This window comes from Coregonus lavaretus (genome assembly GCF_964263955.1).
Source record: "Coregonus lavaretus genome assembly, chromosome: 22".
NCBI lineage: Eukaryota > Metazoa > Chordata > Actinopteri > Salmoniformes > Salmonidae > Coregonus > Coregonus lavaretus.
This window is the reverse complement of record NC_140009.1, coordinates 33,084,517-33,108,849: the sequence shown is the minus strand read 5'-3', so window position 1 is coordinate 33,108,849 and position 24,333 is coordinate 33,084,517. Positions and strand designations below refer to the sequence as shown.

At 42.5% G+C, this 24,333-nt stretch overlaps 1 protein-coding gene and 1 pseudogene across 2 annotated transcripts; one reads left to right on the top strand and one right to left on the bottom strand.

Annotated features, from left to right (window-relative positions):
- The first annotated feature begins 31 nt into the window (after positions 1-31).
- LOC311149934 (tubulin alpha-1C chain-like) lies at positions 32-2,239 on the top strand (annotated as a pseudogene). Its single transcript has 4 exons — positions 32-49; positions 705-926; positions 1,031-1,179; positions 1,269-2,239. The product of its transcript is annotated as a tubulin alpha-1C chain-like (transcript).
- Positions 2,240-6,331: 4,092 nt separating this feature from the next.
- On the bottom strand, positions 6,332-22,432 carry LOC311150040 (junctophilin-2-like; the record flags this gene model as incomplete). The annotated part of the gene is made up of 5 exons (XM_084187283.1): positions 6,332-6,412; positions 7,421-8,340; positions 10,334-10,452; positions 19,694-20,528; positions 22,054-22,432. 5 exons carry the CDS (start codon positions 22,430-22,432, stop codon positions 6,332-6,334), a joined length of 2,334 nt encoding a protein of 777 aa, XP_084043409.1.
- Between the last annotated feature and the right edge of the window lie 1,901 nt (positions 22,433-24,333).

Here is a 24,333-nt window from a genome sequence, read left to right as displayed (position 1 = left end):
AGAACTCAAATATTTCATGAGATATTTCAGAATGTCTGATGATATCAAAGTTTAAACTGCTTTGCTGATATGCTATTACATGTAAAAAATTGAGTGCCATAGTAAAAATACCTTGATTTAACGTTTCATATGTGGTTAGCAGGTCTACTAAATCCGTTTGAAGTCAAATGCATTCATTCTTTGGAATGTGTTGATCAGATGGTAATTGTTTTGTCAAATTAGTCACCCATGGTAGGTTATGTGTTACATTTAGTTTTAAAAACACTGCCTGTTTGTCTGTTTAACAGGTGATCACTTGTTTCTTCAGTCAGGTGATGTGTCCCCATGTGTTCTGGTTTAAACCGATAGCCTATCTTCTACAATGAAAGCATTTTCTGTCATGCCCCAAGCCCCGACCTCTCCTCGCCTACAGAGTTGCTAAGAATGAAACAGAACAAACTCTAGGAAATTGCCAATTTTAAACAAATGAAATATTGTTGTTACTATTCCAGTTTTAGATGAATGTTTTGGTCCAATTGTCTATTATGCCCATAGATATTCTAAGAACTTTTTTCTTTCAGAAGATTGTAAAGTAGAACTTGACAGTGATAATTTCCTTTGGACTATGACTTGGCCTATGTGTATTTATAGTTAATACTTGATCGATTTTCTAATTAAAAGTATTTATTGCTCTGAGAAAGTTGTAAACAACTCTCTTTCCGCAGTTCGAGTGCATCTCCATCCACGTGGGTCAGGCTGGAGTCCAGATTGGCAATGCCTGCTGGGAGCTCTACTGCCTGGAACATGGGATCCAGCCAGACGGACAGATGCCCAGTGACAAGAACATTGGAGGAGGAGATGACTCTTTTAACACCTTCTTCAGTGAGACTGGGGCTGGAAAGCATGTTCCCAGGGCTGTGTTTGTAGACCTGGAGCCACAGTCATAGGTAAGCTTTCTGTTTATTACATTGAGTCAAAGGTATTTGTTAGATATCATGTTTTGCTTTCATGGTATTGAGGTCCTCCATGAGCTACTGATTTCTCTCCTCAGATGAGGTGCGCACTGGGACCTACCGCCAGTTATTCCATCCTGAACAGCTCATCACTGGCAAAGAGGATGCTGCCAACAACTACGCCCGTGGACACTACACTATTGGCAAAGAGATCATTGACCTGGTGCTGGACAGGATCCGCAAACTGGTGGCTATCTCAGAATGAATTAACTATTTTATCGACTATCTGATCAGAATGTCCTCCTTTTATTGACGTTTTTTTCTCTTTCTCTTCAGGCTGACCAGTGCACAGGCCTTCAGGGCTTCCTGGTTTTCCACAGCTTTGGAGGTGGCACCGGCTCTGGTTTCACCTCTCTGCTGATGGAGCGCCTGTCTGTTGACTACGGCAAGAAGTCCAAGCTGGAGTTCTCCATCTACCCAGCTCCCCAGGTGTCCACAGCTGTGGTGGAACCTTACAACTCCATCCTAACCACCCACACCACCCTAGAGCACTCTGACTGTGCCTTCATGGTGGATAATGAGGCTATATATGACATCTGCCGTAGGAACCTCGACATTGAGCGTCCTACCTACACTAACCTCAACAGGCTCATTAGCCAGATTGTTTCCTCCATCACTGATTCCCTTCGATTCGATGGTGCCCTCAATGTTGATCTGACAGAGTTCCAGAACAACTTGTTGCCCTATCCACAAATTAATTTCCCTCTGGCTACATATGCCCCAGTCATCTCTGCAGAGAAGGCATACCATGAGCAGTTAACTGTCTCTGAAATCACCAATGCCTGCTTTGAGCCAGCCAACCAGATTATGAAATGTGACCCTCGCCACGGCAAGCATATGTCATGCTGCCTTCTGTACCGTGGTGATCTGGTGCCCAAAGCTGTCAATGCTGCTATTGCAGATAGACCAAACGTTCTATTCAGTTTGTTGACTGGTGTCCAACTGGTTTCAAGATTGGCATCAACTACCAGCCCCCCACTGTAGTCCCTGGTGGAGACCTGGCCAAAGTCCAGAGAGCTGTGTGCATGCTGAGCAACAACACTCCTGTGGCAGAGGCCTGGGCTCGGCTTGACCACAAGTTTGACCTGATGTACGCCAAACGTGCCTTTGTGCACTGGTATGTGGGTGAGGGGATGGAGGAAGTAGAGTTTGCTGAGGCCAGAGAGGACATTGCAGCTCTGGAAAAAGATTATAAAGAGGTGGGACGTGACAGCGGTGAAGGAGATGAGGACGGAGAACAGTACTAGAAATGGCTGTCTTTCTTTGTCTGTCTTAAAAACTCTTTGTCATAGATCCACCCTTTTATTTTATTTTCATGCAGTATACTCTTTGAAAACTCCTAATCTCAAATAAAAAGCACTTTCATGTTGATAATAAATCGACATTATACGGAAAACATAATGTTTACTTGTCGTAATTTTCAGTTTCCCATTTAGAGGTCTTCGTTCCATTAGTTGCTTAGACCTGTACATGAACTCATACTGGTGGATTAGACAGATTCATTTGGTTCTAGGAACACTGAAGTTAACCATAACAATCACATAATTTCAATGTATGTGTTATTACTTTTATTACAGATTTATACGAATCTATAAACAAATAATTGCATTTTAAAATGCAACAACTACTTGAAGTTTAAATAATTTCAATATTTAACTTTGTCGAGAGCTTTTCTTTGAAAGAGCAGCTGTGGTGCTTGTGTGTGTTGGTTTTCAAGACTGTAAGTAACGTGAGCCTCTGCTCTGATACCTAAAAAATTTAATGTCTAGAGGGCAGTGTTGTGCAACAAATACTTGTTCATGTCCTTCCGTGAACGTGAATATGCAGAAGCTTACTGTAGTTGGTCGATCAAATTCAATACATAACTGAACACTACAACATATCATTATTATTATTATTATATCACAAAGGTAATATTAAAACAACACACTTAGAAAAGTCCCTTCAAAAAATGAATGTGAACAAATCACAGCCGGAACTACATACAGGGTAAAGCTAGACCAAATACACTGCATTTCTTCAGAATGCAAACAAATAATACATGCTACAATATTACATTCTATGGTATCTACATTCATTGTGAATTGGAAATGTGAAATGTACTCCAATTTACTAATGTGAAAGCCAGCTAGACCTGAGAAGAACCCAGTCCCAGTTCACAGCCCTGATCTAAAATAGGTCCTGGTATTCAGACCCTGCCCAGTCATGGGGGGGGGGGGGATCTGTCAAGCTGGCAGAGAGGACAGGTGGGGTTTAAAAATACTGTCTTTGTTCCCACTGCGTTTAGACTCAAAACATGATATAGGCTCCTTTACAATTCTCAAGCTAATTAAACGTAAACCATGGTTGCAATGGTATGACAAAAATATAAGCAACCATGTGCTATATCTATGGAAAATTGATATACGAGCAAGGGGTTTCACGTTGGTTTGATGCCATGAGACCAGAAAGAATGCAAACAATAGTATATAGATTATTATCAATGTGCATGGGGCAGTTATTTGCATGTGCCCAAGAAGCCTGGTTTACTCACTTACAAGGCCTTTGTACTCCTTACAGCCTGGTTTGCATGTGTTTCTTTTTGCAAGTATCTGCCCCGTGAAGAAAATGACATATAGCACAACATTGGAAGATATTTTTTATTTTCATTTCGCAATTTAGAAAAGGACCAGCAATATTTATGAATACAATGAGATCCATCCAGGATTATGGTTTAAATAATCAGCTCCTGGATTAAACCAAAGTCACTTCTGATTGAGGGTCTCTTGAGTGTTTTATTGCAATGAAAATAAGTTACAGAAAGTTTCGATGTTTTATGAAATTATGTTGAGAGTAAGGAGTCTGGTACAGAGTCTCATGTCGCTATGAGCATGAGAAAAACAATACAAGTGCATTGTCCATAGGGGGGAGTTGGAGTAGTAAAGAAATAGATCTGAGGCCTCTTTTACATAATGTACAAGTACCTTATCTTAAATATCTCTTCCCACTTATTTATCAATCGTCTTTGAGGGGAACAAAACTGTTTGGGACATAGGGAAAATAAAGTTATAAATATGGATTTATACAGTGCACAATCTCAGAGTGCTCTCTAGTAAAGTAAGACCTGGAGTTCCACTACATTTTCCTCTGTCTCCCAAACGTGAGGTATAATCTCATTGACTCTACAGGGAAAACAAAAAATATATGTGGGATTGGATATTACGCTCACAAAAATGCAACAGCAGAATACTTTTGTAGATGAAAAGATGTGTACTTCAAAAAGGTACAAAAACACACACAAACAGTGCCCACATAGAAAAGTTGGGAGGAAAATCAGCTTGATTGATTTTGAGGCAATGCATTTTAAATAGTGTGACCTATTCTGAAGCATACAGACCAACAGAATTCCCAAACAACTGCTCACAATTACATCCTAACAATGCAAGCTCATTTGTTCAAATAAATAACCTCTCGAAATCTACACAAAATGTTCCCTAATGGTTTTTGACAGAATTGACCCACCTACCAACACACCCACCCATATTTGATATTGTGATTTTCATGTCATGTTTTTATTGAAATCAAACCATACAATAGGGTGCTTTACTTTTCTTTTGATCAGACAACCAGAAAACAACATAGATACACATTACCCTAGAAATTCAATACCACATACACTGGTTAAAGTCCTAGAATTCCTCCTCTATTCTGTGTCATTTGAAAGCCTCTTACGAAATCATACAATGTACAGTGCATGTCAGTACTACTGTACTACTGTACTGTTACAGATATTGTTTTAAATACCATTCCATTGTGACTCACTCAATTTGCCTTGGAGAGAGAATATTTAATGTGCAAACATAACTGTACATTGCACTGCATTCCTGTAGTGGGTTGCATTGCCATTGCAGATAAGAAAATCATTGATTCTCAGGCGTTGCCGAATAAAGAATCTGCAATTCATGTCTTAGAGCTCTGTGCCGTCAAAGAGACTGTAAGATGTCTTTACTGATGTCTACTGAAGAAAGTTGAGAATATGGCAAAAAAGGAAGAAAGCAGATAAACTAATAGGAGCATAATATAGATATCTGTCAATAAATAGGAACACTGATTATTACCCCAAAACCACTCATTATTATTGGCAAAAATAGGCAAAAGTGAGAGAATATTCCGTTTATTTGAGATTTTCCCAGAGATTACATTCCTATAGACAAGACATCAGTTAAATATATATCTAATTACAAAGCTAACTAATCATTTCCTGACACTCTAACCTGTCCACACCACAACCACTCTAATCTGTTGGTGATCTGAGGCAACAGTGTTTGCCAATATGAAGGGTTTAGCCCTTTGTTAAAACATAACACACAGTGCTTTAGTTGTGACTCAGATACAGTGAAATAACTTTTAGCAAAGACTTCACCAGTGAATAACATTCAACACCATCTCCAGGGTAGACACCGAAACTCACCAATGGTTCCCTTCTTTTCAAGCACAGTGTCCATTCAGACCCTCATCCTGACATTCAGATTCATTAATGTCCTTCAATCCTGATCTGTAAGCATTCATATGGATTCATATGCATTGATATCCTTCAATCCTGATCCGTAAGGATTCATATGGTGTTCTTTAATCCGGCTCCAGATAGTCCACGCAGAGGAGGCTGGTGGGGGGAGTTATAGGAGGACAGGCTCATTGTAATGGCTTAAATTGAATAAATGGAACAGAATCAAAAATGTGGTTTCCATATGGTTGATGTGTTTGATACCGCTCCATTAATTCCATTCCAGCCATTAATGAGCCCGTCCTCCTATAACTCCTCCCACCAGCATCCTCTGATTCCAAGCCTCTGAAAAGCAGATTAGCCTTAAAGAGCCTCAACACAGTCACATCAACAAGAGGCTGTGTGTGGAGGAGCTGTCGTCAGCTTCCTTCACATAAGGCGTGTGTTTCTTGGCAGTCTCTTTGTTCTGTATGGTCCTTGCTTACAAATGTGGGTCATCTTACCTCAACACCACTGCAAGGTGGTGACCTGTGGGAAAAAGGTCAAGCAGACAAAACAAATATGAAGACAAGTTAATTTCTCATCATCATCATCATCATCATCATCATCATCATCATCATCACCTTGAAGTACCTCTGAGTCAAAACAATGTAAACAGTAACTGTTGTTGAAATCAAACTATACTTTGTCATGTGACCAGATCAAACAGACATTTCCTTACAGGTTGCAAGGGTCAGAGGTTCAGTGCCATTGTGTTTTGACTGCTTGAAACAAAAGCAACAGGTACCATTCAGTGTATATCTGTAACTGGCAGGACAGTCAGCGAGCTGTGTTAGTTACCTGGGTCGACAGTGTCTCATGACAAGATGTGTACGAAGAGAATGGCCAGGCCAATGTTGAGCAGAATCACCATGGTTATCATGATGGTGTTCGGTCTCTGGAAGAGAGAGGTACAGTAGATACATTTCATGTTTTATTTAACCTTTATTTATACAGGTTTGTCATATTGAGATAAAAATGTCTTCCTCAAGACAGACCTGTTTAAAATCTATGAAACAACAGCGATACGAATGGGATGAACAATTTAATCACAATTATCCTTTTTATATTGAAGTTGCATCCATGCCTGTGTAGCAATGTTGTAATGACTCTAGTAACAACAATTGTAAAATATGGTGACTGGGAGAGAAGCCAGGGCTGCTGCTGCATTTCAACAAATACAAAGTCTACGTCAACTATGGCGGCCTGGTAGGTTCTCATATGCAGTATGCCCCTTTCAACACAGGGGGCCTGGGCTATGGAAAACCTCCCCTAAGGTCTCATGTCCCAGACAAACCACTAATCTGCACGCCATCTACAGCCTCCATAATCATTCAGAACAAATAACTGTTGCCTCTATAAACACTTATGTAACAGTCACCTGAAATGCAAAGTTTATTTACATACTTTCATAGATCGGAATGGGTCGTCTGGATAACAGAATTTGACATTTCGAGCAATATTTAGAGCTAACGATGGTAGTTGTTGGTTGCTAGAGAAATTGTGTCATGTTATCTGTTTGTAAGTTCCCAACCAGAAATGGGAAAATGGCCTTGAATGTGGTCATCAGAAAGGAAATGCAGTTGAGAATATGTACGAACATAACTAGAGGGATAATTATTATTAGATAACAGAGGAAAAGAAGAGGGGAGGTTAATCAGAAATGGGGTCTGATTAGTGTGGTTTAAAGGACCAGCACCAACTGTAGATAATAGTCTCCAGAGTAACATCAGGTTACACATTTGCACTTAGAGGAGAGAGGACCTACTGTATGTTTTGAATCTACTTTTAGAACCCAGGTCATGGGAGAGTGTACTACATAACATGTAAGAACAGTCTTCATTTGACTGAATGTGTTCTCAAAGCTTTTCATTACATGAGATAATGAGTGTTTGAGTTGCCTTGCCTGCTCAAATTCTACTAGTTCTGTAACTTCACTTGTACTTGGGCTCTTCACCATGATCTTCATCAGCTTGGCCTCCGCTTTGTGTTCAACCTTAGGGGCTGGCTTGGCAGCTTTAGGCACTGGTGTAGGTGCAGGTGTGGCAGGTTTTGAAGCTGGACTGGCCTCCCGTTTCGTCAATGGCTTGAGTGATGGCGAAGGCTTGGGTGACACTTTATTGACAGACTGGGCACTGGACTCTAGTTTGCTCTCAGATATGGTGGACACAGGTCGTTCATTGACCGACTCTGTTCTTTGTTTGGGCTCTGCCGATTTAGGCTTGGGGGTGAGGGCAGCTTTGGAAGACACGTTGGAGGCGGGAGAAGGGGGTGGGGCTTCTTTTTCTTCTTCTGAGTAGGCGACACTGGTCCTTATCGAGGGAGCAGCTTCGGACACTTTAGCCTCAGATGCCGTCTTCTCCAGGGGCTTGATCTCCAGGTCAGAGCCCTGCTCTACCTTGTTGCTCAAGCGGCTGGAGGCGCGGGAGGACCCCCGGCTGCTAGGAATGGGGGCAGTAGCGAGGCGCTCTTCAGGGGGAGCAGCGGCAGGGGCGGGAGTGCTGGGCCGGCTGTTGGTTCTGCTATTGGGACGGCTGCTCCCCCGACTTCCACCACCTTTGTCCCCGTTCCAGCCAGCAGGGCCGAGGAGATGGGGGTCCTCTTTGCTGACGTTGCCCTGCTTGGAGTGCCTGGATGCTGGATGGGTCACAGCCGGGCTGGGGGAGGGTGTGCGGGCTGGAGAGTAGCCAGGCCTGTCGGGCAGCATTGGGCTTTCAGCGGGTGTCGGTGGCTGCCCTGCTAACAGTGGCTCATGCATTATAGGGTCTGGGTTCCCATTGCCATCTGAGATCTCCTGTAGCGCTCTCTTCTTCATGTACTCTGGGCCTGTGGAAGAACATGGAGAAATATATGTTTGATGAGATTCCAATAACAACAAGATAAGACTAGATCAGACTAGATAAACATCAGACTAATTTATTTATAGATGTTTTATTGTCACGTACAGTGAAATGTGTTGTTTTACAGGGTAGCTAATAAAAAATGGTTAGTGCAGGATATTTAGGAGGTTATTAGCTAGGAAGTGCAGACAGTCGTGGATGGATTTGAGAAGTATCGCCATGGTCTAGATTTGTATTTGGAGCCACTCTGTCTGCTTGTAACGCAGTCCTGTGACAGTCACCCCAGGAACATCTTGCTATAAAACCTAATGTGGGGTGACTACAGTTGGCCTGAGAAAACACAGCAACTGCGGATCCCGTAAAATATCCCATAAAGGGTTGATTATTCATAGGTCACATTTTTGCAGTCTGATGCAAAAACATGCTACTTTAGGCTGTAAATATCACAGAGTGGGCCTTTAAACTAATAGCTGAATTGCAATATGACAAACCAAACAAGTTGAGTCTGTAATATAGGCCTAATTAATTTTTCATTTATTTTATTTACAACCTATAACATCATTTTGCAGAGTAGGATTTGAAATACTGCTCGTGTCCGAATACCCATACTAGCGTACTAAATAGTATGCGAAAAAATTAAGTTTTAGAGTATGTGAAATTTCGAAAATAGTACTCTGAACGCGTCATCTAATGCGCGATTGCGTTGACTCCCGCCATTCATTCATTTTAGTACAGCGTGTCAATTTATCTGATTATCAGCTGTTGTCAAACACGTCAGTCGGAAAAGACGAGTGACTTCTACAACTAGATTAAGCGTCGAAATGAGTATGTAGTACGCTAGTATGTTTATTCGGACATGACCACTGACTTGACTCAGAGCCTTCTATTAACAGGCTCTGACGTAACCACTTACTATCTGACATAGAGTACAGACAAGCCAAACAAAGACAAAAAGACTAGTAGATGGAGTGAGACAATCTACTATCAATCACATACTGTTATTAGCCCCCAATTCTTGTCCCAATGTTTAATTCACGAAGATCAAGGAAAATTCTTGCAGGAAGAATCCGGGAAATACTATAGCCTATAGCACTGTTTCTCCCTGTCAGCTTCAGTGGTGTTGAGTGACACTGTGCCCTTTCCCATTTGTACCATTAGACACAGATATTTCAGGCACTCGACAGTCAGTGGCAACTTTTTATCAGTGTCTATTTGCATCTGCTAAGCACTCAACGGGGTCCTGGGTGGGTAGTGAGTGACTGAGGGGGGATAGAAATGCAGAGGCACACTCGACAAGGCTTTGGGGCCTGACTGTGTGGGCCTGGGCCCGGACAGACCTGTAAAGAAACTGATATGATTGCTCTACACAAGTAAGACAGTCCTTTTTTTAGACATTCAAGGCTGACTACCCTTGTGGAGAGCCTGCCCAAGCCAAGCAAGAATCAGCTGCAACAGTAGCAAGACATATCTATCTATCAGTGTATACAGCAAGAAGCTAGATGCTTCTGGTTAGAGGCCTGAGAGGCCTGATCAGCAGCATCTGACTTGGCCTTAGCATGGGTCGTCCTGCAGGGAAACAAACAAAGCTTCTTTACTCAACATCAACTAACCCAACCTTACAATGACTTACTTGATTTACTTCTTTTAGCTCATAGTGGAGCAAAGGGCCTCAACTGTTCATCTTTACAATGGCATGCTAAATCTGTAGCTACTTATGATGTCATCGTGATCAAATATTGCTAGATGAACAGAACTTTACTTTGCTTTTAAAATCTTATAATATCATTCAATTCACATTGTAACACTTGCTTTTCAATACTGTTCTTGAAAGGCAAGCATTACTATACTTCCAAGTCTCGTACAGCACTTGGCTATTGGAACGAATGTGAGAAAGCCTGGAAATCACGGTTCTTGTATATGTTTTTCTCTTGTCAGTATCATGCCCTCAATCCCACAGTTGAGAAGTCCAGTACACATACCTGGCTGATAGAAGGAAGGGGATAGTTCCCTGGCCACCAACCTGGCGACGCTGGACTCCTGGTTAGAGGCCTGAGAGGCCTGATCAGCAGCATCTGACTTGGCCTTAGCATGGGTCGTCCTGCAGGGAAACAAACAAAGCTTCTTTACTCAACATCAACTAACCCAACCTTACAATGACTTACTTGATTTACTTCTTTTAGCTCATAGTGGAGCAAAGGGCCTCAACTGTTCATCTTTACAATGGCATGCTAAATCTGTAGCTACTTATGATGTCATCGTGATCAAATATTGAAATAAACAGATCAGAGCTAAAAGTTGAAACATTGTTAAGCAGATCATTCTGATCTTTGATCATGACAACATTTGTCTGTGAAAATGATTGGGAAATCCTGCTGCACTTTCGCTAGGTTTTAGGTGACTGCTGTTGCCATTGCAAACCCAATCCATTCCCTTCCTCTTAATTTGGAAAGATACTTTGGCACTTTGTCTGGACTATAAAAAGCAATGAGAACATCCCCAACACTTAAGATTCCCATACCATGCCATATACCCAGTTAGCCCTATAGTCCAAGAGATGAATACTGGTACAAACCAAAAGCACAAACCAACTAAAGGGTTGTGCTGTAAAAACCAACGCTAATGTACTAATCCAAAACCAGACTCAAATGGACAGAAATATTACAGAGATCTTGTTTACAATATTCATTCATTTAAAAACCTATTGGGCTGATGTGTGGGGTTGAGTTGGTCATGTGGTTCATTATTATTATTAGCTGCAGAGGGTGTCCTATTCTCCCATTGGCTGGAACAGAAATAAATGACTATTTTAACACCTCGACCCAGACAATGAGTTAGTGCCAGGGGGTTTGCAGGATGTTCCCCTGTACTGTGTATGTTATATTCACAGATTTATTTAGGATGAGTCTGTGTATTTATACACACTGTAGAGGAGGCAAATGTAATAAATGCAGATTTAGTATACAGTTACCCTTGATTTAAAAAAAGTTTACCTATTTACTGTATACTACTAATCGTCATACTTTTTTGATAAAATGCATGTACAGAAGTTTGTGAAACTTTTAGAACATACAGTATATCGTGTCTGCACAATGTGTCTGTGACATTAAGGCTACATAATATTGCATTAAATAAATGTATATCAAAAGTTGGAGCTTGACAGCACTTAAATATGTATACTGTATCTAAACATACTCTACAGACTCCTCCTCTTGCCCAACATTTTCTCTTCTATTTTTCTCTGGTTACCTCCCAGGGTTATTATAAAACCTAGTGAAGGAGTGATGGTTTTCAGGGTTCAATGCTACTGATATCTACCCAAAGCTCAGGCTCAGCTGGGGCTGAGACTTACTGATTGTGTTTACTACGTGAATACTTGACATACTGTAATGTTACACTACTGGGCTCAAATAAAGATCCATCCACTTAAAGACTTTGAGGGGTAGGCAGCACTTCCCCAATGGAACAATTAGGCTGAGGTGGCTGGGACTCCCTGTCTTGATATAGAATATCAACACCTGTCTGCTCTTAAGTCAACAATCCCTCTTTTAGGGGCTTCTTCACTGCTTCTTATACAGTAGTCTCAGACCAGTCTCAGACAGGCTGGTTATCTTGATAAAAGAGCAGACATAGGGCTGGAGAGTCTGTGCTATTGAGGGCTGGGGAGTCTGTGCTATTGAGGGCTGGGGAGTCTGTGCTATTGAGGGCTGGGGAGTCTGTGCTATTGAGGGCTGGGGAGTCTGTGCTATTGAGGGCTGGGGAGTCTGTGCTATTGAGAGCTGGGGAGTCTGTGCTATTGAGGGCTGTGGAGTCTGTGCTATGGAGGGCTGGAGAGTCTGTGCTATTGAACAGCTGACAAGCCCATCTGCAATTTACAAGGCTATGAACTACTAACTGGGGTAAGAAGTTGTATAAAACTTACTTTCAAAACTTCACAATAGACTACTAGTCATTCTGATAAAAGTGTGGTCTAGGCTGAGGCTCATAAGGTTTGGTCTAGACTCTATCTAGACTGACTAGAAACATCCATTTCACATTGTGTAAGTAGTGAGACAAACATACAGCCTAACATTTTTACATTTCACAGATATGACAGGCTACTGGTAACACATAACAACATGATCTGGTGTGTAGTGTTTAGAGGTTCCTAAAATGGCAGGCCGTTCTGTTGGGTTGCCAGGCAGTGCCATTCCGTGGGAGGAGTGTCACAACAGATGGTGCTTTCTGACTACCTGCAGTACTCCTCACAGTCCTCAGAGTCCTCTCAGATGGCTTGCTAAGTAAACCATCAGTGTAGCCTGGTCTCAGATCTGTTTGTGCTGTATTACCTGGTGGTAAAACTGATTGTTGCCTGGTCCTAGATCTGTTTGTTCTGTATAGCCAACTATGCTGTATAGCCAACTCCTATGCCAACTCCTGTGGTCACTGTTGTGCCAAAGGAGTTGGCTATACAGGACAGTTGGCTATACAGAACAAACAGATCTAGGACAAGGCAACAATCAGTTTTACCATCAGGTAATACAGCACAAACAGATCTGAGACCAGCACAAACATATCTGTGGCCAGGCTAATATCAATGCTCAGTCCTCCAGAACCAAGGTAGTTTTACTACAGTTTAGTTGGTGGCCCTCTACTGATTGGTTTCAAGTTTCAAGTTTAAATGTCACATACAACATGTACAGTGAAATGTCTTTCTTGCAAGCTCCAAACACAACAATGCAGTAATCTATAGACTTGTTCAACAAAGTCTGATATGAAGCTGCGACCTAAATACCATGTGTGCTTTTAGACTTCCCCAATGGATACCCCCCATATTCTAAGGGCAAGAAGCCAGCGAATGCAAGACACTCAGTCAGTCATCACAAACTTGTCTTCAACCCCAACCGATATTGAAACATGAACATAAAGCTAGCTTGACATTCATTTAAAAAAGAATGGCTAATGTAATTTTCTGCTTAAAAATACTTAATTAGGCTTCACTGTCACTGGATATTCACTTTAGGTCAGTCTGCTTTTCTTCATGTTTCACAGTCACAGGAGATCCTCTGTCATCGTGGCCTGTCACTGGTGTTCTGAAGATGAGTGGGGTCCTGAACTTATAGCAGGGGGAGGGTTTCATAATACTAGCAGTATAAATGTGCTACTTGACAGAGCAGTCAGGACATCAATTATTTGCTTGATCTTCTGAGTGAAAGGACACCAACACCAACATTAGACTTTCATTACCTCTTCTGATTTGAAACAATGTAAATTGGAAGACTGACAAAATCAGTATGTGTGTAGTCAGGTACAAGTTTGTCTCACTACAGTTTTCTTAGTCGTATTGTCATTCTTTCGAACTACACACGGGAGTCAATACCACTTTGACAATAAATAGGTATTGCGAGTGTACATACAGTACAAAAGTAAGAATAGACAGTGTTATCCGGAACACTCATATTTACGAATCATTTGATTGGCTGCATTGACACAAAATGTACATATCAGCACTACTGTATGTAAGTCTAGACACCCGACTAATGCTAGGTGTGGTACATGTATACACCAACCTCTAATCCCCACTTAGTTATGAGCTCGGGCATATTTATATCCATGAATCCATTTGACACCCCTGCTGACGCAAGGAAGGCTGACTGACTGCTGTGGTGTCAATTATGTGTTGCTTGCAGACCTAGGTTTAAATACTATTTGAAATCATTTAAATAACTTAATTGTTTGCGTTAGCCTGCCTGAAATGCCAGATAGGCAAGGTTTTGTAGTTTTGTGATTTCCCATTTTTTTCATTGCGCCAGGTAAGCTCAATCAAACCCAGATACAGTATTTGCAATTATTTCAAATACTATTTGAACCCAGGTCTGGTTTTTTGTCCGCTAGCTACCAGTGAGAAAGTGCTAAAACTTGTTTTAGAGCCTTGTCATGGCATGGGGATTGGTTAACAAACTGTTCCAACAGATACACAAAGTTGTCTTCAGGTTTAGTTGAGGATACTAACACCATAAACATATTCCATTTTTGGATCTTATAAAGAAAGCCTTGGTTGTTTTAGTAATCGTTCAAGTAAGCAAGCCTTGGTTAGTTCCATCACGATTCATTGATGAGTTGTTTTACAGCAGTGCTACTTCTAGAGTAAACTATGATGTGACGTTACTAGACAGAGTGTAGACTATTTAGACTGGGCAGGAAAGTTGCTGGAAGACGCGATAGCAACAGCAATCAGCTGTTGCCTGCATTCGCCTGTGATTGTGATTCAGCAACAGTGTGTGCCTGCCCTTATTTAGTCAGCCAGTCAGTCAGTCTAGGCCTCCATTTTGTACTGACTACTGATACTAGGCCTCTCTCTCTGTGTGCGCCATTTACACCCAGACAGTCCCAGACCGCCGTGGCCTCTGCTGCCTTCAGATCCTCTGGAGAGACTCAGCCTCACACCAGACCCAGACCCACCCACACCCACCTCAAAATACTGACTGGATGTCAGGGCAGGGAGATAGGGGAAGAGAGGGAGTATTAGCTAACCTAACCTAAGGGCGGCTCGTGTCTCAATGGACATGTTGTATTTATAAACCACTGACTTAATCACAATGGCTGCTTGTTGGCCCTGGCACCGTGGCTGTTGGCTGGGCAGTATGCAGAGAGTCACTGCTGTCAGGGACATAGTTCACGTCTGGCAAAAGGATACCATCCTGGCTAGCTGCCCTGCCCTGTCATCCACCCCTCCACAACAACAGAACAGAGGGCTTCAATGCTAAATCAAACTCTTCTGTGTAGTATGTATGGGTGATTAGTAAGTTCCAGGTCGTTTCTATTTCTTGAATCCAAGTGACAAGCTCAGCCACTTCACTATTTTCAAAGTAGGAATAATAGTAAAACAGTAGGAACAAGAACAATTATTTTGTATCAGTTTTGTATTACTGGAGGTCGCTAGTTAGAGGTTCTGGGGTATGGGACAATGTGCTGAATGTATGGGACAATCAGGTTTGGCCTCTTTCATTGATGAAAACCTCTAGAGACCAGGCAGGTTAAGACCACCGTGGTGTCCTTAATCCACTAACTGTCTGTTTCCACAGTGAATCCTCAAAAGGCTTCTGGTTGTTTCACATGTCTATTTATGGAGTCTTCATGGCTAGGCCTGTCTGTAGAAGATAATGTAGCTGAGCCTAAAACAATACACATATTTCTGGGCCCCTAACTGTTGTAATACTGCTGGTATCAGTGGTAAAATATTTAGATTTCCATCTGCCTAGGAGTCAGGACAGGATCTGTAGTTCATCAGCCAGAGCCTTAGGATGCGTCCCAAATGGCACCTTATTTCCTATATAGTGCACTACCCTATGGGCCCTGGCCAAAAGTAGTGCACTATAAAGGCAATAGGGTGCCATTTGGGACGTAAACTTACTGTTGTAAACATTGGGCTTATTTCAGGTGCTGTTGTGGCTTACAGTAGATATATACACTGCTGCCTTCTTTGGTGAGGCACAGAGGAAACCTGTGTCATCTTGACCGTCATTGACTGTTTCTCTGTGTCGGTAGCCTAAGTATGTAAGAGTGCAAACAAGGTCTAGGCCTACAGTACACAAAGAACAAAATCAAATTCTGATATGCTTGGTCAGATATCAAAGCTTCATTGTAAAGTGATACCTCAGAGACTTACCTCCCTATCAGCAAATAGAAGAGTCTCAACGAACACCCTCTCTCAAAAGCGTATCAATCTAAACTGAAGTGCACTGCAGCTAGGTTCCCTTACGGTCAAGTATGCTAGCTCCTCCGAGATGTGGCTTATAGTGGAAGGCAATAGAATTAAGCAATAAGGCACGAGGGGGTGTGGTATATGGCCAATATACCACGGCTCAGCGCTGTTCTTATGCACAACGCAACGCATTGATACAGCCATTGCTGTCACAATACCCAGAGTCACACACATGACGCAAACAGTAAAGGTAAGAGGGGTGTCAGGGAATCCAACAGACAACTTTTTAGAGAAAGGCCCATGTCACCATTATGCCAAGGGGCTGCACAGCAAACTGAAACCATGACATTGCTTCTTCCCCTTTTGAACTTGACAGTCATTTCTATTTGACAAAGCTGACTTTTCTCTTCACCTGGATCCCCATACACTGAAGGAGGAGAATGGCTTTCATTTTCATTGTTTGAGGCACTGTGCTGTCAACGAACAGTGGTGTCAATAAACAGCCTTCTTCTACCAGGGCTGTCCTCTAGCACATGAGAGTAGCAAGGAAAAATGGATGCAAGAATTCAAGCATGATCTCTGAACTAAGGCTAGTTCGAACATGATCTCTGATCTAAGGCTAGTTCGAACATGATCTCTGATCTAAGGCTAGTTCAAGCATGATCTCTGATCTAAGGCTAGTTCAAACATGATCTCTGATCTAAGGCTAGTTCAAACATGATCTCTGATCTAAGGCTAGTTCAAGCATGATCTCTGATCTAAGGCTAGTTCAAACATGATCTCTGATCTAAGGCTAGTTCAAACATGGCAGAGGCAGAAAGACACTGCTCGTTCAGTTACCAACTGTCTATAAAGAGCCTGGTAACTCCACATAGAGAAGTAACGTTTTCCTCTGTGTTCTCTATGGTTCCTATTGTGACCACAGCCAGAGAAGTCATGGGAGCAACACCTGCAACTGCTGATTCTGAACTAACTCAAAGGTTTCTTTATTTGCCAAGATCACTCTTCTTACCATTCAGTGCCATACAGTAGCCCTCTTGTCCATGCACTGCTATGCAGAAGTAGGCATCAGTGACTAAAACATTTAACATTGACATTGAAGCAGAGCCTTGCTCTTCTTAGTGAAATGTTTAAGGGAATACTGGGAGAGGGGAGGTGAGGCATAGAGGAAGTTGTTATAGAGAGAAATGTTGTGTACTTGAAGGATTTATAAAGTTTTTTTAAAGAAGGTAAGTAATTGTTTATACATAGGACATAGGTAATAAACAGTTATAACACAATGGGTTGAAATAGTGTGCTTGTTATTTTGGTGTTAAAAAATGCTAAAAATGTGTCTGATCATAATCACCTAGTCTATCCCAGTCATGTACAGTTGAAGTCGGAAGTTTACATACACCTTAGCCAAATACCTTTAAACTCAGTTTTTCACAATTCCTGATATTTAATCCTAGTAAATATTCCCTGTCTAAGGTCAGTTAGGATCACCACTTTATATTAAGAATGTGAAATGTCAGAATAATAGTAGAGAGAATGATTTATTTCAGCTTTAATTTCATTAATCACATTCCCAGTGGGTCAGAAGTTTACATACACTCAATTAGTATTTGGTAGCATTGCCTTTAAATTGTTTAACTTGGGTCAAACGTTTCGGGTAGCCTTCCACAAGCTTCCCACAATAGGTTGGGTGAATGTTGGCCCCATTGCTCCTGACAGAGCTGGTGTAACTGAGTCAGGTTTGTAGGCCTCCTTGCTCGCACATGGTTTTTCAGTTCTGCACACACATTTTCTATAGGATTGAGGTCAGGGCTTTGTGATGGCCACTCCAATACATTGACTTTGTTGTCCTTAAGCCATTTTGCCACAACTTTGGAAGTATGCTTGGGGTCATTGTCCATTTGGAAGACCCATTTGTGACCAAGCTTTAACTTCCTGACTGATGTCTTGAGATGTTGCTTCAATATATCCACATAATTTTGAAGTGCACCAGTCCCTCCCGCAGCGAAGCACCCCCACAGCATGATGCTGCCATCCCCGTGTTTCACGGTTGGGATGGTGTTCTTCGGCTTCCTCCAAACATAACGATGGTCATTATGGCCAAACAGTTCTATTTTTGTTTCATCAAGACCAGAGGACATTTCTCCAAAAAGTACGATCTTTGTCCCCATGTGCAGTTGCAAACCGTAGTCTGGCTTCTTTATGGCGGTTTTGGAGCAGTGGCTTCTTCCTTGCTGAGTGGCCTTTCAGGTTATGTCGATATAGGACTCGTTTTACTGTGGATATAGATACTTTTGTACCTGTTTTCTCCAGCATCTTCACAAGGTCCTTTGCTGTTGTTCTGGGATTGATTTGCACTTTTCGCACCAAAGTACGTTCATCTCTAGGAGACAGAACGCGTCTCCTTCCTGAGCGGTATGATGGATGCGTGGTCCCATGGTGTTTATACTTGCGTACTATTGTTTGTACAGATGAACGTAGTACCTTCAGGTGTTATGAAATTGCTCCCAAGGATGAAACAGACTTGTGGAGGTCTACCATTTTCTTTCTGAGGTTTTGGCTGATTTCTTTTGATTTTCCCATGATTTCAAACAAAGAGGCACTGAGTTTGAAGGTAGGCCTTTAAATACATCCACAGGTACACCTCCAATTGACTCAAATGATGTCAATTAACCTATCAGAAGCTTCTAATGCCATGACATCATTTTCTGGAATTTTCCAAGCTGTTTAAAGGCACAGTCAACTTAGTGTATGTAAACTTCTGACCCACTGGAATTGTGATACAGTGAATTATAAGTGAAATAATCTGTCTGTAAACAATTGTTGGAAAAATTACTTGTGTCATGCACAAAGTAGATGTCCTAACCGACTTGCCAAAACTATAGTTCATTAACAATACATTTGTGGAGTGGATGAAAAACGAGTTTTAATGACTCCAACCTAAGTGTATGTAAACTTCCAACTTCAACTGTATATACACTGAGTGTACAAAACATTAAGAACACCTGCTCTTTCCATGACATAGACTGACCAGGTGACTCCAGGTGAAAGCTATAATCGCTTATTGATGTTACTTGTTAATCCACTTCAATCAGTGTAGATGAATGGGAGGTGGCAGGTTAAAGAAGAATGTGTAAGCCTTGAGACAATTGAGACTTGGATTGTGTATGTGTGCCATTCAGAGGGTGGATGGGCAAAACAAAAGATTGAAATGCCTTTGAACGGCGTATGGTAGTAGGTACCAGGTGCACCGGTTTGTGTCAAGAACTGCAAAGCTGCTGGGTTTTTCACGCTCAACAGTTTCCCGTGTGTGTCCCGTGTAGCTCAGTTGGTAGAGCATGGCGCTTGCAACGCAGGGTTGTGGGTTTGATTCCCATGGGGGACAAGTATGAAGAAAATGTATGCAACGACTACTGTAAGTTGCTCTGGATAAGAGTGTCTACTAAAATGTAAATGTATCAAGAATGGTCCACCACCCAAAGGACATCCAGTGAACTTAACACAACTGTGGGAAGCATTGGAGTCAACATGGGCCAGCATCCCTGTGGAACGCTTTTGACACCTTGTAGAGTCCATGCCCAATTAATTGAGGCTGTTCTGAGTGCAAAAGGGGGTGCAACTCAGTATTAGGAAGGTGTTTGGTATGCTCAGAGTATGTCTATACCTGGAAGCAGCGATCTCTGCTTTCTGTTTGGCGATGGCAGAGGCACGCTGAGCTCCCTCCACACTGCGCTCCACCTTCTGCCGGATCTTGGTGCCCTTCAGTTGGATCACCCTTTTCTTCATGGCCTTCACCAGCATATTGTTCATATACTTTCCCTCCTCCTTGCCCCCCTCCGTGAAGGTAGTGCATCCATAGCCGTGTCGCTGGTTGTCCAACCACTCACCCTCATACCTCAGACCACTGGACCGTTCGCTTATTCCATAGCCCGAGCGCTTGTCGTTCTTCCACTCCCCCATGTAGACCTCTGTGGTGGTGGCATCGATGTCGGCCTCCACGGGGGGGAATTCATCCGCCCCGGCCAGGCTCTCGTCTCCCAGACTGATGGTGGAGTTGGCATCACAGGCCACATTGCTGGCAGCAGAACTTAGCGCTGATTCGCTCCTCGATCCCAGGAAGCTTAACTTGCTCTTCACGCTGGATAAGGACGTACGGGAGTCTGACTTCGTTAGTTTCCCCAGGAGAGACCCCCTTCGGAACAGGCCCTTCTTCTTGGGTTTAACGGCGTCCGGGTCCACCTGGAGTGTCAGGGCGAAGCCGCCCCGGGAGGGCCCCAGCTGGGTGGGCGTGGTGACCCGGGTCTCCTGGCCGGCGACGTTGGTGGTGGTGATGGCGGGGACATCCTGCTGGAGCAAGGTGCCGTTGCTGTGCTCGCTGCGGAGGGAGGTGAGGGAGGTGCGGAGAGGGGAGCGAACCACCGCCGCCATACCGTAGGGCACGCTCTGACGGACTCCGTACCCGTTTCGCATACCGCCAGTAAACTGGCCCTGAAATGTGCCTGGAAAGAAACAGAGGGCATTGATGGATATATTAACATCTACAAAAATAGACAAGATATAGACTAAACAGTCTTCACTAGCCTCACATGTCCTACACAATTTCATTGAAAATGTGTGGGCTGGCTATTTAACTCATTATCATCACCCGTATGTCACTGCAAGGTAAATCAACAGTGTGAGATGAGTGGTTTTGTTTTGAAAGCAGAATAAATTGCATAATTGTAACGTTGAAGTAACTTAGACTATGTGGAATCAATGCTGGTCAGGAACTATAACATGATAGAGAACACTGACACATTATTTCTACTTTGTCCTACACTATGAAGTACATCAACACAGTAACATATGATTTGATAGGTAGGCCTATAGTTTGCGTGAAAGACTACAGTGCAAGTTTTTCATGTTACCCAAACTAATCATGGGTCTAGTCTGTCATGCAAAATCTGTGTCTGGATGCCATTGGCTGTATCTATAGCTGGACCGTGAGGCCAAGAGGACACAGCAGCCTGCTGGGCTATTATTACTTCCTGACAGAATCTCCCAATCAACCAATCAAATGGGCCCAAATCTGATGAGTCAGCTACTGAGGGGACCAGGGGCTTTAAGCAGACAGCATAGCCACCAATATTATTGGTGTGATCTTTCAGCATGTTCAAGTGTACAGTTACAGTATGAGAAGATATAGCCTAGTCCTAGATCTCTACTGCATGTGCTTTTGCGAACTCCTCTGTCTAAGCTACTGTTCATTCATTCAACATTGTCGAGCAATCAGTCTTGTTTCTCCTGTTAATGTTCCGTCACTCTCTCACCAGTTCTTTAGGGCGTCTCAGAGTAGGAGTGCTGATCTAGGATCAGTTTGATCAAGATTATATAGACAGGGGCGACCAATCAGCACCGGGCCCATTACTTCTTCTGTATGTGTGTGACAACAATGAAACTAAAACAGCTAAGACAGCTTAGTTTAACTTCCCACATCATAGGACACACTTTGTATTGACACACACCCCTAATGTGCCTTCCACTGCCACTATACTTTGGCAAGAGGTCCTTAGCAATGGGCAAGATCCCAATGGACCATCTGCAGCAACACTTGGGTTCCTCTCCTTGGTTCACTGGTGCAAGCTTTAGTCATTCATTCTCTTATAAAACACCCAAATGGGCCATTGGTATTGTACTGTATAGCCTACTGTACTGTAGATAATCACTCATATCCCTGATGCTATACCTTCAGCTGCACTTATATCAGCACTACAGAAAATAAATACCCATCCTATGCAATTACCTCTACCCTTCTTCAAATGTTAAATGTAAAGTAAGATAAATGTCAAGTGAGGCAAATGGATGTGCAGTAAAGGTACAATATTATTACACTGTTATTGCATTGCTATTACATATGATAAATTACAGATTCACTTACATATACTTGATTTAATTAAATGCCATTACATGGCTGGTACATGATTAAGTGGCAAGCCCACCTCCAGACACTGGACAACATAATAGAATAGAAAAACGATCCCATACCTCCATCAGCATATGTCTCTGTGCCATATCCATCTTGCAATCCGTTATTCCATGTTCCTTCATATTTTGCTCCACTACCCACACTCAGACGCAAGCCATATCTCCCCTTGAAGCCATGAGTCCATTCTCCCTTGTAAACCCAATGTCCTTTAGTCTCAACTCCTAGACCATGGCGCTTCCCTTGCGACCAGAAGCCTTCAAAGGTGTTTCCGCTTGGCCAGGTGTACACTCCAACTACTTCAAACCCGTAATTCCAGGAGCCGGAGAACTCGCCCTGTCCTTTAGGTCCGGTGCAGATCCCATGCCCATGGGCTTTGCCACCCTCCCAACCACCACAATAAGCTCCGCCATCATCAAATTCAAAACGACCTCCACTCATACCTCCCTTCTGTGACTCCAGACAAAAATGTCGTTTCAAAGGTAAAGTCAAATCATTGACTTAAAAAAAATCTTGGTCAAGATAAAATATCTTCCTTCAGACTGCATCCACCTTCACCTGTCATCAAAAACGATCTAGGGCTGTGCTTAGAATTTATTTGTATTTTTCACGTAGCCTTGCGCTCGAGACCCTTCAAACTTGATTTAGGCGTGCATTTTTCTTATTGTATCTTATTCCCTTCATGGATTTTCTGTTGATCACCGGTCGATTTCAGAGTCATGAACTTAATGCAGCCTCTGTGCTGACTGAGTAAGATTTGTTACGGTCCCCCCCCCCCCCCCCCCCCCCCCCCCCCCTCCCCCCAGAGATAATACTAATATGCCATTATTTAGTTTAACTGTCTTTGAATGTATTATCTTTCTGGTTGAGACAGGGATCTTGCATGGCTTTCCAAGGTGGCCATAGAAAAGCCCCTTTCCCCTGTCCCTGCTTCCCCTCGCTCTCCGCTGCTATCTCCAAACACTTGGTGCTGTTGTAAATGTTTAAGCAGACCTAACAAGGCGACCAGATCCACACACACTGTTCCAAAAAATACAACCCAATCCTTACTCTGCTGCAAGGAGTCATCTCAGATCACTCGCCACTTCAGAGTTGGGCATGCGTAGGGTATATCCACAGTAACACACCGAAGACAGAGCGTTTAAATAGGCCTTATCTTCTATTTTAATAAGGTGTCAATCAACTATGCACCATCAACAACATGTGGTTAAAACAAACATTTCAAAACAAAATAAAAGGATGGCTTTAAATCTTAGTAGTGGAAAAACAGTAACACTGCTTGAATACTGTCATTATTTCCTTCATGGGAGCCAATAGGCTATGGATGCGAAAGTAAGCTATCATTTACATTTTTAGTCATGTAGCAGGCGCTCTTAACCAGAGCGACTTACAGTTAGTGAGTACATACATTTTTCATACTGGCCCCCCGTGGGAATCAAACCCACAACCCTGGCGTTGCTAGCGCCATGCTCGACCAACTGAGCTACAGGAGGGCCTACACAGTCCTAAAAAACTAAATTGACTCTAAATTCGTATTGCTTCAATTCATATGATGCAACTCAAAACTTGAACTGCTGCCATTTACAGACGCCGAATTTATCTTGGAACATTTCATATTCTGCACGACCCTTCATCTTTATTTGAGCACTTAGCTGAACGCCACCTTGAGGCTTGCTTGGTATGCGTTGTGGCACTATGACCCAGTGACTAGGATCCTGATTGCTCAGCCCCAACATGTAAAAGTCGCACCATCTACTGGCACAGGTCAATCATTGCAATATTTGTGGTTAAAGAAAACACACAATAAAAACATCTAAATTGCTCTATAAACGTGGATTAATTCCGTTTTTTATGAGTAAAAGGAGAAGGGTTAATGCAATTAATTCAATGAAGCTAAATTGCACAATCATTAGTAGGACTGGAGACCCTATACTGTAGCCTATTTCGACCTAAAAATAACCAATTTGCTTTGGATGCATTTTAATTCAACTATCAATATTGGCCATTATAATTTTTAAAACAAAGTCCTATCAATAACAGCTCTCCTACACCCATTTCCTAATTGAGAGCACTTTGACCTTCTTGTAAAATGCAACCTCCCATCACTGGCTCATGTTTGTGCGTGTGTGATGTAATAGCTTACGCAATGATTTAATTGTAAACGTATTCCCATGCTCGAGTAAAGGGTTAACGTTATGTGGATTACGCTATACCATTTTTGCCAACGCAAGAATTCAGCACCGGGTGCTGTCCAAAATTGATGCTGCCGCGTCGCGTTGAATCGATGATGCTCTGCTCGTGGTGCTGAAATCCTTTGCACTCCTGTTCTCGCTCCTTTCCTC